We start from the raw sequence: 12879 nt of genomic DNA on the forward strand, positions 1-12879 counted from the left end.
GGGAATAATGCCTCCATAATTACGTAGGCTCAAAGGGCAAGGTCTTCGTAATTATGGAGGCATCAAAGTGCCTCTGTAATTATGGAGGCTCAAAGTTGAGCCTCCGTAGCACTACGGAGGCACAAACTGCCTCCATAATTGCGGAGGCTCAAAGTTGAACCTCCATGAAGTTTGGTGCCTCCGTTATTATGGAGGTTAACAAATTTCATTTTTTTCCCTTTCTTTTTCCTTTCCGACTCGCAGCATCAAAATTTGATTTCATTTAATCAACTTAGTTTTTTTAATAGATGTGATTCCTAAAATAAATACATAAAATATAAATCATTTTTTTATACATACAAATATTATATAAATCCTTCAAATGAGTAGAAATGTAGATAAATAATAGACATATTACATATTAATTACATTTCCAATCGTAACCTTTTGATTGCAATCAAATAATGTGTGAAACGTGTTAAGATAAAATAGTCACTCGTGTGATACTTCAATAATTTCTTTCTCCTCACTTTTATTTTTGGGAATAGTAAGATCGGGCTTTTTTGGTAACATATTGTCCATTTCTACTACCCGTGAACCTCTTGTCAAATCAGGAAAAAATATAGGAGTACATATCCTCTAATTTAAATAGCTTCTCATGTTTTCAAAATTTACCTTAAATCACTCCTCACATAAAATATTTACATATCTTTGCTTGCAGGTGCTCAACAAAAAGAAAATCAGGTGTCTATTTACTATTTCTTAATTACCATAGCTATTTTTTCAACACTAAATTTAGCAGTTTTAACTTACATCTTGTTTATTGAGATGGACTAAATGTCAATCTTCAATTCTTCTATTAAAAATCGAACACAAATCATGAATTTCTTACCAAACTTCATGATATTGTTCTACAACGACATATAGAATTTTTTTTTTAAATCACATACAAATTTTATCTTACAGATATGGAACTTCCATTAGCAAACTTTTTAACTCGCCTATACTGCAAAATCTACCTTAAAATCTATATTATGGCCTCCACAACGTAAATAATAGAGTTATTCTAACAAAATTTTCATTGTACTATATTGAGACGGAATGGAGGTGCGCATTGTTTCTTCAGAATCATTACTCCTCCACAAAACCATAATACCCGTCTAGTTAATCACACAAGAGTTTCTCCTCTCACATTTGAATGGATGCATTTTTAATTTCTCTCTTATACTTTTTAATGTATATGTATAGATGCTTCACAGATCATTTGTCAACGATTGGAGACACCAACTTGGTGACACAGTACGAGTAACTGCATATGATAGTATAATTGTCACAATACGCTTGAAAAGAGATAATGGAAGAATATATTTTGCCGATGGATGGGAACAATTTTTTGACCATCATAACTTACAGGATGCTCATGTTTTGGTATTTGAATATAACGGAAACTCCACATTCAATATGATCATATTTAACCATTCTAGATTAGAGGTCACATATGACTCCGATGTTCCCGAAAAATACAACGCTTCACATACAGATAACCCTGCATTTGAAATAACACTAACACCTCATCACAACAGCCATCGGGAAATTGTAAGTGTCATCTTTAATATCTCATTCTACATTCATCTCTTCCACATAAATTTGATTCAAAGATCAATAATTTATTCATTCATGGTTTTCCAGGATATACCAGGACAGTTCTCTAGATATCACCTACCAAGAGGTCTGCGAAGTGTTCAAATCTATGATTCTTTACATCACGACTGGGAGCTCGCCACAAATTTACGACCAAATGGTCTAATAAGACGTATGACTATAGGCTGGGCAGATTTTTTTAAAGAAAAAGAACTACAAATGGGCGATACATGTGTTTTCAAACTTTTGAACAGTGAACTCCCAATGTTCATTGTCTACAAAAAAGACCATGTTGGTGAAAGTTTGACACGTCTATGAGACCTCTTTACTTTCTTCTAATTGAATTTGTATATATGGAAAATGTTTTATTTTCATGTATTTCTATTCCGTTATTTCCACGCCCAATTCTATTTACTCTCTTATTTACCAGTTTACTCCAAAGTTTGTGTACAACAAATCAACATCAACATCGAAGTTCAACACTATACAAGAAAAATGAAAAATCAAATCATATGAAAGTAGATTTCCCCCTCATTAATCATCGCAGGAAAAATCTCTAGATATTACTGCTACCACGAACTAAAGAAAAGCTGAAAACATTCTCCACCACTACCCGCAAATTAAAATAAGGCCGAAAGAACATGTGTCAACGATCGAACAAACAAAGAGAACAAATACAATATAAGCGTAATGATTGAAGCACAAAATACAGATATACCAAATATAATAGAAACAGAAATAGTATACATACATGGAGAAAAGAAAGGAACCAATGAAACTCAAAGAAAAAAAGGAGTAGCGTGTGAAAATGGAGAAGAAGAAAGAAAAATCTACTTAAAGTGGGTACATCATTGTAGCTTATATATATATATATATATTTGTCTGCAGACGATCTCGTCTTGACTCCAGAGATGGAAAAAATTAAAAATAAAAAAATTGCTATTGGAAGAGCAGACGGCGTCGTTTTTGCTCCAAGGAAAAAAAAGTTGCTACAGTGTGTGAAAATGGAAGAATCTACTGTTCTTTCTACAGTAGCAACATATTGCCCTTTTTATATAGTAGTAATGACGGACCTAGAATATATGGTGATCGCTTTTTAGATTCATTTAACATCAACTCTGATTTAGGAGAACGAATGTGATGCCTGAGGCCGACTTGTGAACCGCTAGGACGAGGTCAAATGTCACATATCCAAAAGTAAACACCTCTTTCCTTTCATTATAAAATGTCACACTTGGTGCCATTCAAAGGTAATGCAATTTTACATTTCAAAGTAACATTGATTGGTAATCTATCTCTTCAAACTTGAATTCATACACTTTGTGATTCTCGTTTATTAATTGACTGACTTAATTGTCAAATTGTCCACGACTGCCTCTCCTACAGGTGAAGAAGGCCACGTGTGCCTGACTTTTATCGAAGTGTACAAGGCTTGACACGTGATTGGAGCCCAAATCTACTGGCCACACTGTCTTGCTGAAAACCGAGATTAACATTTATTATTACACCAAAAAGAAAAATATATTGATATAAATAACCTCTCAGTTGTTTGCGGCTCTTTTCCCATCAACAGAAAAATGTAGGTTGAAACCCATTGCTCTTTACATTTTGGATAAAACTAAAAATGGCTTCGTCTACGTCAAAATCATTCGCTTCATCTATAGTTCTGTCGGAAGAATCAAATGTTAAACTTGGTAAGAAATACTCGTATTTAATTTTTTATTGAAGATGTTTTCCTCATTCTCATCCCTTTTTTGGCTTGCCGCTTTTGTAATATTGTCTATTATATTTGCAGAAATTACATCCACAAACATGATAGCAAATACATGTTCATATGAGACTTTGACTGCATTTGATAAAGATTGAAGCCTCAAGGTTTCTCTCATTCGAAAAAGTTGCACTGCAAATTAAATAAGTGTGAATTGAAGTTTTAAAACTAATTTTGATTTCGATGAAGAGGTAAATTAGGAAAGGTACTAGAAATTTAGCCCCCTCTTCTCTTAAATTACTTTATGGTTATTTTTTTCCTCCTTTTTCCGATCTTGCTCCATTAAAAGGATTCACCTGTTTATTCATTGCGATATCTAGTAATCCATGAACATCAACCTCAGTCTCATAAATTCTTTGGCTACTCAAAAATGAAATTGTAAACGGACACTTGTCGTCTGTTGAACCATCAAGCATATAATATCAAAGTTTTACGTAAAGCTGCTATACAATGCATCTCTAAAAGATTTCCAGTATATATATTGCCGCCAAGAAGTAAATTTTATCCTTTTAAAGGCACTTCAATTACCAGTTTAAACGATAAATTCTGAATTAGTGTTGAGATGCAACCATGATATATAATGAAGCATTATCGATAATGTTGAGATGTAATCCTTTATCTATATTGCTATATTACAATCGACAATTGACAATTATTTGCTGTTCTTATATTAGCTAATCAGTATTTAAACATAGTATATCTTTTTATGACCACATTCTTACACATGTAAAATATAAAATACTTTATCGTAGAAAACAAAGTGCAACACAAATTTAGATAACGAGTTTAATAAAAGGGACAAAATGCCATAAACAGTTTATCTATCATATAGAAAGACAGCAAATAGAGAAGTAAATGAAAACAGACCAAATCCATGGGCTTGGAGTAAATTTCAAAGCCTCTAACAAAAGCAGGGACTCTATTTTTAGCTTAGAAGCTTCAATCCAAGTCAGAGATTTAGAAATACTCCACCCTTGTCATATATTCCATGCATCACACTAGATAGATAGATATCATATTCGTGGACAACGGGAAACGAAAGTGGGTAGGAAATGCATCAGTCCAATTCAATCTTCCAACTGCGAAATGATACTGGCAAAAACCCCATAGCCTTGGCACATATCAGATAGAAGGCAATACTCATTCTTAGCGTGGTATGTCGCCATTAACCCTGCATTTTTATCCACATGCATTCAAACTTATACGTGTGAAGGTGTATTTGAACATGCAATTCTTAACTTTAGGTGACAAATCATGCGGTGTAACAGTATAACAAGAATATTTTGAACCGACAATGTTTTACGAACATCATCAGCTCACATTCTCTAAAAACCACAGCACTTTCGTAACTGTTGCTGCTTAAAATTTGAAGCATACAAGTTCAACAAGTATACGTCCACACTATTAGTTTTGGCATAAAACTGAATGTGGCTACAAAGTATACGGTTATTCATTTAACAAAGATACTCTCGAATAAAGGTGCAAGATAAGATCCTTCCCCACTACATCAATTACCTAACTCTTCAGCTGTCATCTAACACTCCTTGCAAGTTCAAACCAGGACAAGTACACGTAAAGCATAAATTTCGAAGAAAAATCAAGATCACAAACTACAATTTTGCCTTTCTGCAGGGAAGTCTTTCAAAAGAACAATGTTCCCACTCTAATTTGAGAAGACACGCAATCTTTAAACTTAAAAAACATAACCCTCTGTATAGTTGTCATCCATCTGAAATTCCTAAAATAATAGTGATGTCAATATTAGCTCTTTCGAATGGGAATCAGATTGATAGCTAAATTAGGAAGAAGATATTCATTTCATGAATTGCTCACAGATATTGATTTTGCTTTAGAAAAAGTAAAAAACAAAGAAATGAAAGAGGGGAATCTTCTCTCTTTTCTTCCTTCCAACCTCATCCTTCCTAACAATCACATCTACAAACCACTACCACCGTTGATAATGATTGGCCCAAAGACGCTCCGTTAAATAAATGAGAAGCACTGCTCCAGCCCTAAAAAAATCCTTGACAAGTGGACAATAGTAGTTCGTAGCGAGCTTTGCTCTCTCAGTACTGGAAAAATCCCATTAAATTTTCACCCAAACAGAGATTTTAGTTAGTGATCCACAAATACCTTAAAAATAATCTCTCAAAAGAAACAAAAGAATGGAAGATCACCATGGGGGTTGAAGATATTACAAGACCCATTACCTGCTTACTCATTGTTAGTAATTATGCCTTAAGGCTAAGATATTTTTATGACGAAAGACATTCCCTGATAAAATAAAAAATGTGAGTTACTTGTGCATTCCGTAATGTAAATAAACATTTTATGTCCACAAGTTGCAAGCTATAATTCATAATCCATAAGTCGAACATTTCCATGACTTGTAAAATGTTTTACGTATAATTATGTGTAAGCCCCTATATCTCTGAGGGTTGGAAACAATCACATGGTTAAGTATGATCCCTACGACCAGAATAAAGACCAAAAACAGTACCAATTGATAGGAAAAATGCTATCCAAAGTAAGAATAACTAGAATTCCAACTCTTTGTTCTTTGGTAGAAGATCCATTAAGGAAAGAACATGTAGGACCTCATGGTCCATATTTTCACAAGAATAAACATGTTATTCTCCTGAGAGTTGCCATCGCACTAGTTTAGCTCCTCAAGCATAATTTTTTCTCGTGCATATCATTATTGATTCCAAATACGTCGTCTAGTTACCATTTATAGATATTTAGAAATCGACATTTTCTTCAGTTAAGTGGGCTGTAGAACAGGCCAACTCTCTCCTTCTCTATACCTCTTCTTGAGACTAAAACCTACAACTGTTACCGAGTTCATATTTTCTAGATCCAGTGGGATGCAGAACAAGGGCAACTCCTCCTTCCCTATAACCCTTCTCATTAAACTTGAGCCTACAAGCATTACCAAGTGAGTTGATCCCTAAGTCAGAAGGCCAGTCCTTGGTTTCTAATACTTCTATTCTTATCCACATATTTGAATATCTAACATATTTGCATGCACAAATCATGAAATAAAAGAATTACTCTTATATCAACACCATCTATTCTACAAGACTGAAGAAGCGTAAAGATATTTTTTCCTTTTTCAGGAAAGTTTTACTCAATTCATTCACAAAAAATAAAATAAAATAAAATAAAATATTGTAAGCCATGGTTTTTGAGTGAATACTAATAATGGCAAAAAAATCTAAATTATTTTTACCAACTGTTCTAATTTATGGCATACATCCTTCTATAACTCGTCATTTAGCTCCTTTAAATTTTTTTCAAAATCACATGGCAAGGCATTAATAGGTGTTGCTATCCCCTGAATTTTAGAGAATTGCAGTCAAGACAATGCTAGATTTAATTTTAAGGTAGTTATATAAATATCACAGTATACTTAATTAAGCAAGTTTGCACTTTCAAGTACCTCGTACAAGCAAAACTTTCCATTTGACAGATGAAGGAAAATGGATTTCCTTGAGGTGAAATAGGGTAAGTTTTATTAGTAGTATTAGAAACAGGAAAGATCAAGTAACAAGTGAACCATACCATAGCCAGAAGTTTGAACATCAAAACCTTCATCCTACCACAAAACAAAAGGGTAACATATGTATGAAAATTTCTATTTCCAAAAATCCAGACAAATTCATCCAAGGGAAGAGCTCCACCTGCAGTTCCCGTATGAGTGGCAAGCTGCCAGTGATAGAATAGGGTTTTACATGCCCAACCACCTCTTCAGTAGCTTTGCATAATACATGGAATCCACAAGAATCAAGATTACAAGCAACTCCAGACAATGCCTCGCCAAAACTAATAGTAATTCTGAGCACATAAGCAGAATCAATAAAAAATAAAAAAATAAAAAAATAAAAAAAATTGAGCTGTGGTATATAAAAGTTGGACTACATCACAATGTCCTCAGATTTCCAAGAATGAAGGACATTCAGTAAGCTGAGTCATTAGAATGCAGTTAGATGAAGATAAAGATGCACCTTCCCCTCAGGTTTTCGTCTGGTAGGACATACTTTGAAACAGGGCCTCGTGTATCAAGGTTTTCTATGTTGGCATTCATGTCATCAACATAGTTTTGAAGTTTAGTCTCCACATCTGTTACACTGGAGTGATATATTTATTAGGTTTCGGACCTTGATTTCTTGGCTCGCAAGAACTGACTAAAACTTATAGCAGATTAGAAATATGAAGTACAGAAAAAGTCCTTAGAAAACGGAAAAATAATGTAACATGAGTAACCAAGATAACATTATGCCTGACTAAAAGCAAAACTTATGGAGACATAACCAAGAACAGAGTGAAATCCGTACCTGTAAAATGGAGTCAACCTGCAGTAAAGAGCGCAAGTTAGAAATCAATCGTAACGCAGGTACTTAAATGACAGTCTATGTTGAAATTCAACCTAATATCCCCTGAAACTGTACATTCAGCTGGAATTTGATTGATTCCACCCCCAGGATCTGTTATGAATATCAGTTTTGGAAATGAACAATGTGCCTGGAAGCAAACTAATCATTATTAAACAATTTTTCACTTTAAGATCAAGAACTTACAACTCCACTGTGTGGGTTTCATGGTCGACGGGGTTGCAAACCCATAAACTTTTTCCTCCAAATGGGGAGGGAAGTCTCTGTAGAACCGTAATTGGATCTCTTTAAGAGCTTCCATAGCTAGCTCCAAGGGATTGATGGCCTACCCACATTGAAAAAGGAAAATTAGCTAAAAACTACAACAATTCATATACAAAAAAATTGTCAATAAAATAAGTTCAACAGAGTATATTTAATTTAATTAGGACAACTGTCTCATATTTTTTCTAACCAGCTGAGAAAAATCCAGCATTATTTTAATTTAGAATCAAAATATCACCATTGTTCCATGAGGCAACAATTATTTAGTTATTAGCTTCATGTTAAGGAACAAATAACATATGTTAACCAACAACCACAACTTGATATGATATAGTTCAGCATAAAACAAATGTCTTCAGTTTCCAAAAATCTGCTAAAGAACGTCTCCTCCCTTTGTAGAGCTAAAAGTTCATTTTTCTTTTCCAAAAAACCAACACTTGTTTAAACTATTCTCAATGGGCCATAGAATTGGGCAGCCCTCTCCTCTCCCACACTGTTCCCCTATCTCCAGGACTTCAAGTTGAAGCAACCAACGGCTTGGTAGAATCATAATCCACTAGCGAACACTTGAAATCTCAAGAACGGTGAATGCAGAAAATAAAAACCACCCACTTTGAAAGGAAATTGAGTTATTTGAATTTTATGTAAAATCCCAGGTTTTCTGTTATTTAGATAACTCAACTAGTTTCTTTTCTTCGGACACAATATAGGAAGGTTATTATTTCTACTGCAAGGACTAATCCCTACAACTTGTTTGCGAACCATATGCAAGGAAAATTGACAAGGTCAATTCATTTAGAGGGAATTGGGATGGAAATTGGTAATTCTTGAGAACTCAAAATTTAGGCCGACTATTTGCTTTTTCAAGTGAGATTTTGATAATCATCTGCTATTACTGGGAAGGATAGTCTAGGAAATTTGGAGAATAAGAACATAACTGCCAAATATAGAAGGGGGAAAAGGGAATTATGTAAGTTATGTGGAATTTAGGGTATCAATTGGGGGAGAGAGTGAGCCTCTCGATTCCTCACAATCTTGTGTATTTCCTTTCCATTTATATTTGTTCTTCGTTCAATATATACAAAAAATTATATTACACATCTAGTACCTATCAACTGATACTGAGGCATCAATTCTAGGGCAATGACAACAGATTGGAACAAAGAATTGGAGAAGAAGATGGGGCCATTCATGGGGAATCACAAGAAATTCTTAAAGGTGATGCAAGAATTCACTAAAGAAGATGGGGGATCATTCTTGAAACTATAGCAATGTATAGCTACTAGCAGTCAACTTAACAATAAAACTAGGGCCTCAAGTTTCTTGGTTGCAGAGACTTTATCTTATTATGTAGGAAGAGCAGAGGTATCAATCATATGTTATTTTGAATCACCTTTTTCCCCTTCTCTTGTTTTTCTCTTCAAAACCTCTTTCCACTTTATATGAAATCTAGACTACCATAGAAGATGATTAAGCTCTAAAACACGGAAGGCAATCAATAGATAATCATAGATCATATTGCCTTTTACTCTTAACTTTGGTGTTCGGTGGAGGAAGAGCTACTTCTCTTCACCCCTTCGATCTCCTCTAGCTGCCACTCCTGGTTCTTCATAAAAAAATCCCTTGGGACGTCAACATCTTTAGGCAATAAAAGACGAGATGGAGCTTGGTTTACCTTTTAATGAGAAAGAACTAGATCAATTGGCAGTTCACACAACTAAGTTCTAGATTTTATTTTGATTCAGGATACAAGTAGAAATTTTGATATCCAGACAAAATATTTTACTCACACGGAAAATTTTCTCATCTCAGTTTTTATATAAAAATCATATGTAGAAACAATCCCAATAATATGCTATGTTCTAGTTGTTCAGCTCAATATCAAGAAACCAATGGAAGAAACAGAATCAGTACCAAAAGGTAGATAAATATCCCTGAGAAAGCACTATTTCAAGAAGTACCTTGTGGGGTAGACCGCTGTGGAAAAGCTTTCCAGAAACATGAAGTTTCCATGGTATCATACCACCGGTACCAATGCATGGTTGTTTATCTGCTGTGTCAATCCAAAATCTGCAGGATGAGAAGCCCGTTAATTATATCATGATTATTGTTCAAATCACTTACTAAAGACATTCAGCCCCCATTTGGCCCCCATTAATTTTCATTCCATTACATTTCATTTTTCTCTCTCCTATTTTCAACCACACAATCTTCCATAAAATAATATTACACGTAAATCGAAAACTTTTCATTCTTTTCCAACCACTCATTTTTAAAAAAAAACACTATTTGACCCATTCTCATTGCCACAAAATGGGGGTCAAACGGGGGCCCAATAACATCTAGTCCGCCAAAGGTATAAGTAACCTACAGAGGGCCATGCTTTAACTTATCAAGCAATCCATCCTTCACTAATGCATCAATGCCAACTCCAGGGATAGATGAGTTCTCTTCACAGGCAATAAAGACAGCAACCACGGTAGACTTCAGTTGTGGCTTTGTCTCCCCTAACTTCCTCATTAGTTCAGCAACGAGGGCAACATGCCCTAAACAATCTGTGGTTCCACGACCTCGAAGTTTGTCTCCATCCATGCTCATCGTGAAAGGATCAAAATCCTGCATGAAAATACATCTGATGATGCATAAAGTTCGTAATAAAACATCAGAGGAAAGATCTGCCTATTTATTGACATCCATAGCATTGAGGATTCCACATTATTATTGCTTATTCCACTTGATTTGCAGTACTTTTATCTAATATTTCTATTCTCATATTAAAGGAAAATCTGACATCATTTGAAAATCTATTTTTAAAAAAGGACATGAATGCTCAATTATTTTGAAAAATACTGAATTTAGCTTCGCTATAAGTAACATAAAGCCAAAAGAAAAATAAATTCAAATAAGACGATGGTAAAAAACCAGTGACTGCCAACAAAAGAACTCCAGAACTTATTGAACACTTAAGCAAGCTGTTCGTACTAAATTGCACCTATAAAATCAACCCCAAAACTCAAGAGAAATCAGAGAGGACCAAAACATATTAATAACGACAAACTAAACAACCAATTCACCTGAAACCTAAAATTAGTAACAAAAACATAAAACGATAGAAACAAAACAATCCCGCATCATACACAAAAACACAGAGTTCATAAACAAGGAAGTAAACCTAATTCCTTATAACTTTTCAAGATAAGCATTCTATAGTTGAGCTACATGATCAATTACAGTTCATTTCCCTCAGGGTTAATTTCACCAGTGGCCATTGAAAATGCGCACTTAGTAGCTGAATATAGAAAATATTAAGTACAAGGAATAGAATATAACAGACCCAATCGGAAGGGTTGGCAGTTACAACATCCATATGCATGCCAACAAATGACAAGATTTTTCCCGGCTGAGATCCAGGGTACTCTACAATGAGATTCCCTCTATTGGGTTTGTAGGTAACATGGTTAATGATAAGTGGGCCACCGCCTGTGATGGTGCTGTAGGGAAGGAGCGCGTCCAGCACGTGCCTCACAATCCTGTCCTCCTCCGGAATCAGCTCCGGTGGATTATTTTGAACGTATTTGGACTCTCCGATCAGCTTCGACAAAAGGTTTATGAAGGAATCTTTGTTGAGGTCACCCAGAGCATTTCTTACGCTTGCAGAAGCCATGGCGGAGAAGACACGCAGAATGAGAATTATGCGTCAAAATGCATATTATATAGGGGTTGCACATTGGGCTAGCTGAAGCCCAATTTGCAGAATTGCATCTTTAAAGTTTCCAAAAAAAAATGTAAAAGAGAAGACACCAACTTATTAAAATAATCATAAAATTAAAAGTATTTGAAAAATATTTGAAAGTAAAAAAACATTGTTAAATTAAGGATCCATTTGATTGCGAAAATGAAATTTGGGTGGAAAGAAAATAAATTTCAGAAAATTAAATTACCTAGAAATTGTTTTCTTGAAAATTGTAAATTATTGTGTTTGATTAATATAATTTTTCAAGTGAAATTTGTTGAAATAAAAATATTTTTTGGTATTCGTTTGACTTTTTTATATGAAAATTATCATTAAAGTGATAGATTTTATTGGTATTGTGGATGAAATTTGTTTCCATTGTCAAAAAAAATTTGAGAAAATTATCTATGTTTTAGTGTTCATTTAGCTTTGTTTTACATGGAAATTTTCAATTAAAGGAAAATATTTTTTTAAAATAATTCTTAGAATTTGTTTCCCTTGCAAAAATTTAAAAAAATACGCTACAGTACCGAGAATTGGAATCCTCCAATTCCACAAAATCCTGGAAAAGAGGCGTGTGAGTGGATTGCCAAGAATTCACTTTGCCAAGAAATTTGAGGGTATCAAACAAGGAAAAAGTAAGATCCATTTTCCATGGAAGAAAACACACAATCAAATATGGCCTAAGTGTCACTTTTTAATAAAAAGTTATGAAAAAATGATTTTGCCACCCAAACAAGTAACGAAAATATTAAGAAAGTGATACATAAGGATAAAAAGTAGTGTGTAAAATAAAATGTTATTTTTCTTATTAAAAAGTAACACAACAACACTTTTTTAAGTTAAATGTCACTTTTTTGTTACACTTTCACTAAAAAGCGATGTTCGTCACTCAAAAAAGTAACAAAATTTTCAAGAAAGTGACAGGAAAATGACAAATACTAAATGAAGTAAAAAAATAAAAATAAGAAGTGATTCAAAACAGTGACAAATACTAAAAAATGACAAAAATTCAAAAAAAATGATAAACACTCAGAAAGTGATAAAATATCAACTAAAATATTGGAATCAGTTCAATAAAATGAGAAAAAAATGATACA

General features: G+C 34.0%; 1 protein-coding gene across 5 annotated transcripts; it reads right to left on the reverse strand.

The window, feature by feature from the left end:
• Window positions 1-4116: 4116 nt before the first annotated feature.
• LOC111374496 (acetylornithine deacetylase) lies at window positions 4117-11745 on the reverse strand. 5 transcript variants are annotated; one of them, XM_022997167.1, is made up of 11 exons: window positions 11381-11745; window positions 10418-10662; window positions 10008-10116; window positions 7969-8107; window positions 7818-7875; window positions 7726-7743; window positions 7396-7518; window positions 7072-7225; window positions 6953-6986; window positions 6831-6879; window positions 4140-4559 (listed from the first exon to the last, which is right to left on the reverse strand). In XM_022997167.1, exons 1-11 carry the CDS (start codon window positions 11708-11710, stop codon window positions 4535-4537), a joined length of 1284 nt encoding a protein of 427 aa, XP_022852935.1. In that variant the 5' UTR covers window positions 11711-11745; the 3' UTR covers window positions 4140-4534. The 5 variants fall into 5 exon arrangements, with proteins under 5 accessions (XP_022852934.1, XP_022852935.1, XP_022852937.1 ...); XM_022997165.1 differs by lacking the exon at window positions 4140-4559 and adding an exon at window positions 4572-5126; XM_022997166.1 differs by lacking the exon at window positions 6831-6879 and having other exon boundaries at window positions 4117-4559.
• Window positions 11746-12879: the final 1134 nt, after the last annotated feature.

The sequence above is a fragment of the Olea europaea genome, unplaced genomic scaffold (genome assembly GCF_002742605.1).
Source record: "Olea europaea var. sylvestris unplaced genomic scaffold, O_europaea_v1 scaffold1257, whole genome shotgun sequence".
NCBI lineage: Eukaryota > Viridiplantae > Streptophyta > Magnoliopsida > Lamiales > Oleaceae > Olea > Olea europaea.

What these genes read in the sequence shown, in the direction of transcription:
- LOC111374496 (XM_022997165.1), bottom strand. Translation starts at nt 11,710, where the DNA reads ATGGCTTCTGCAAGCGTAAGAAATGCTCTGGGTGACCTCAACAAAGAT. An exon ending in AAGTTAAAGCATGGCCCTCT is followed by an intron (nt 10,117 to 10,417) that starts GTAGGTTACTTA and finishes CTCATCCTGCAG; the next exon opens with ATTTTGGATTGACACAGCAG. An exon ending in GACGAAAACCTGAGGGGAAG is followed by an intron (nt 7,226 to 7,395) that starts GTGCATCTTTAT and finishes TTATGTGCTCAG; the next exon opens with AATTACTATTAGTTTTGGCG.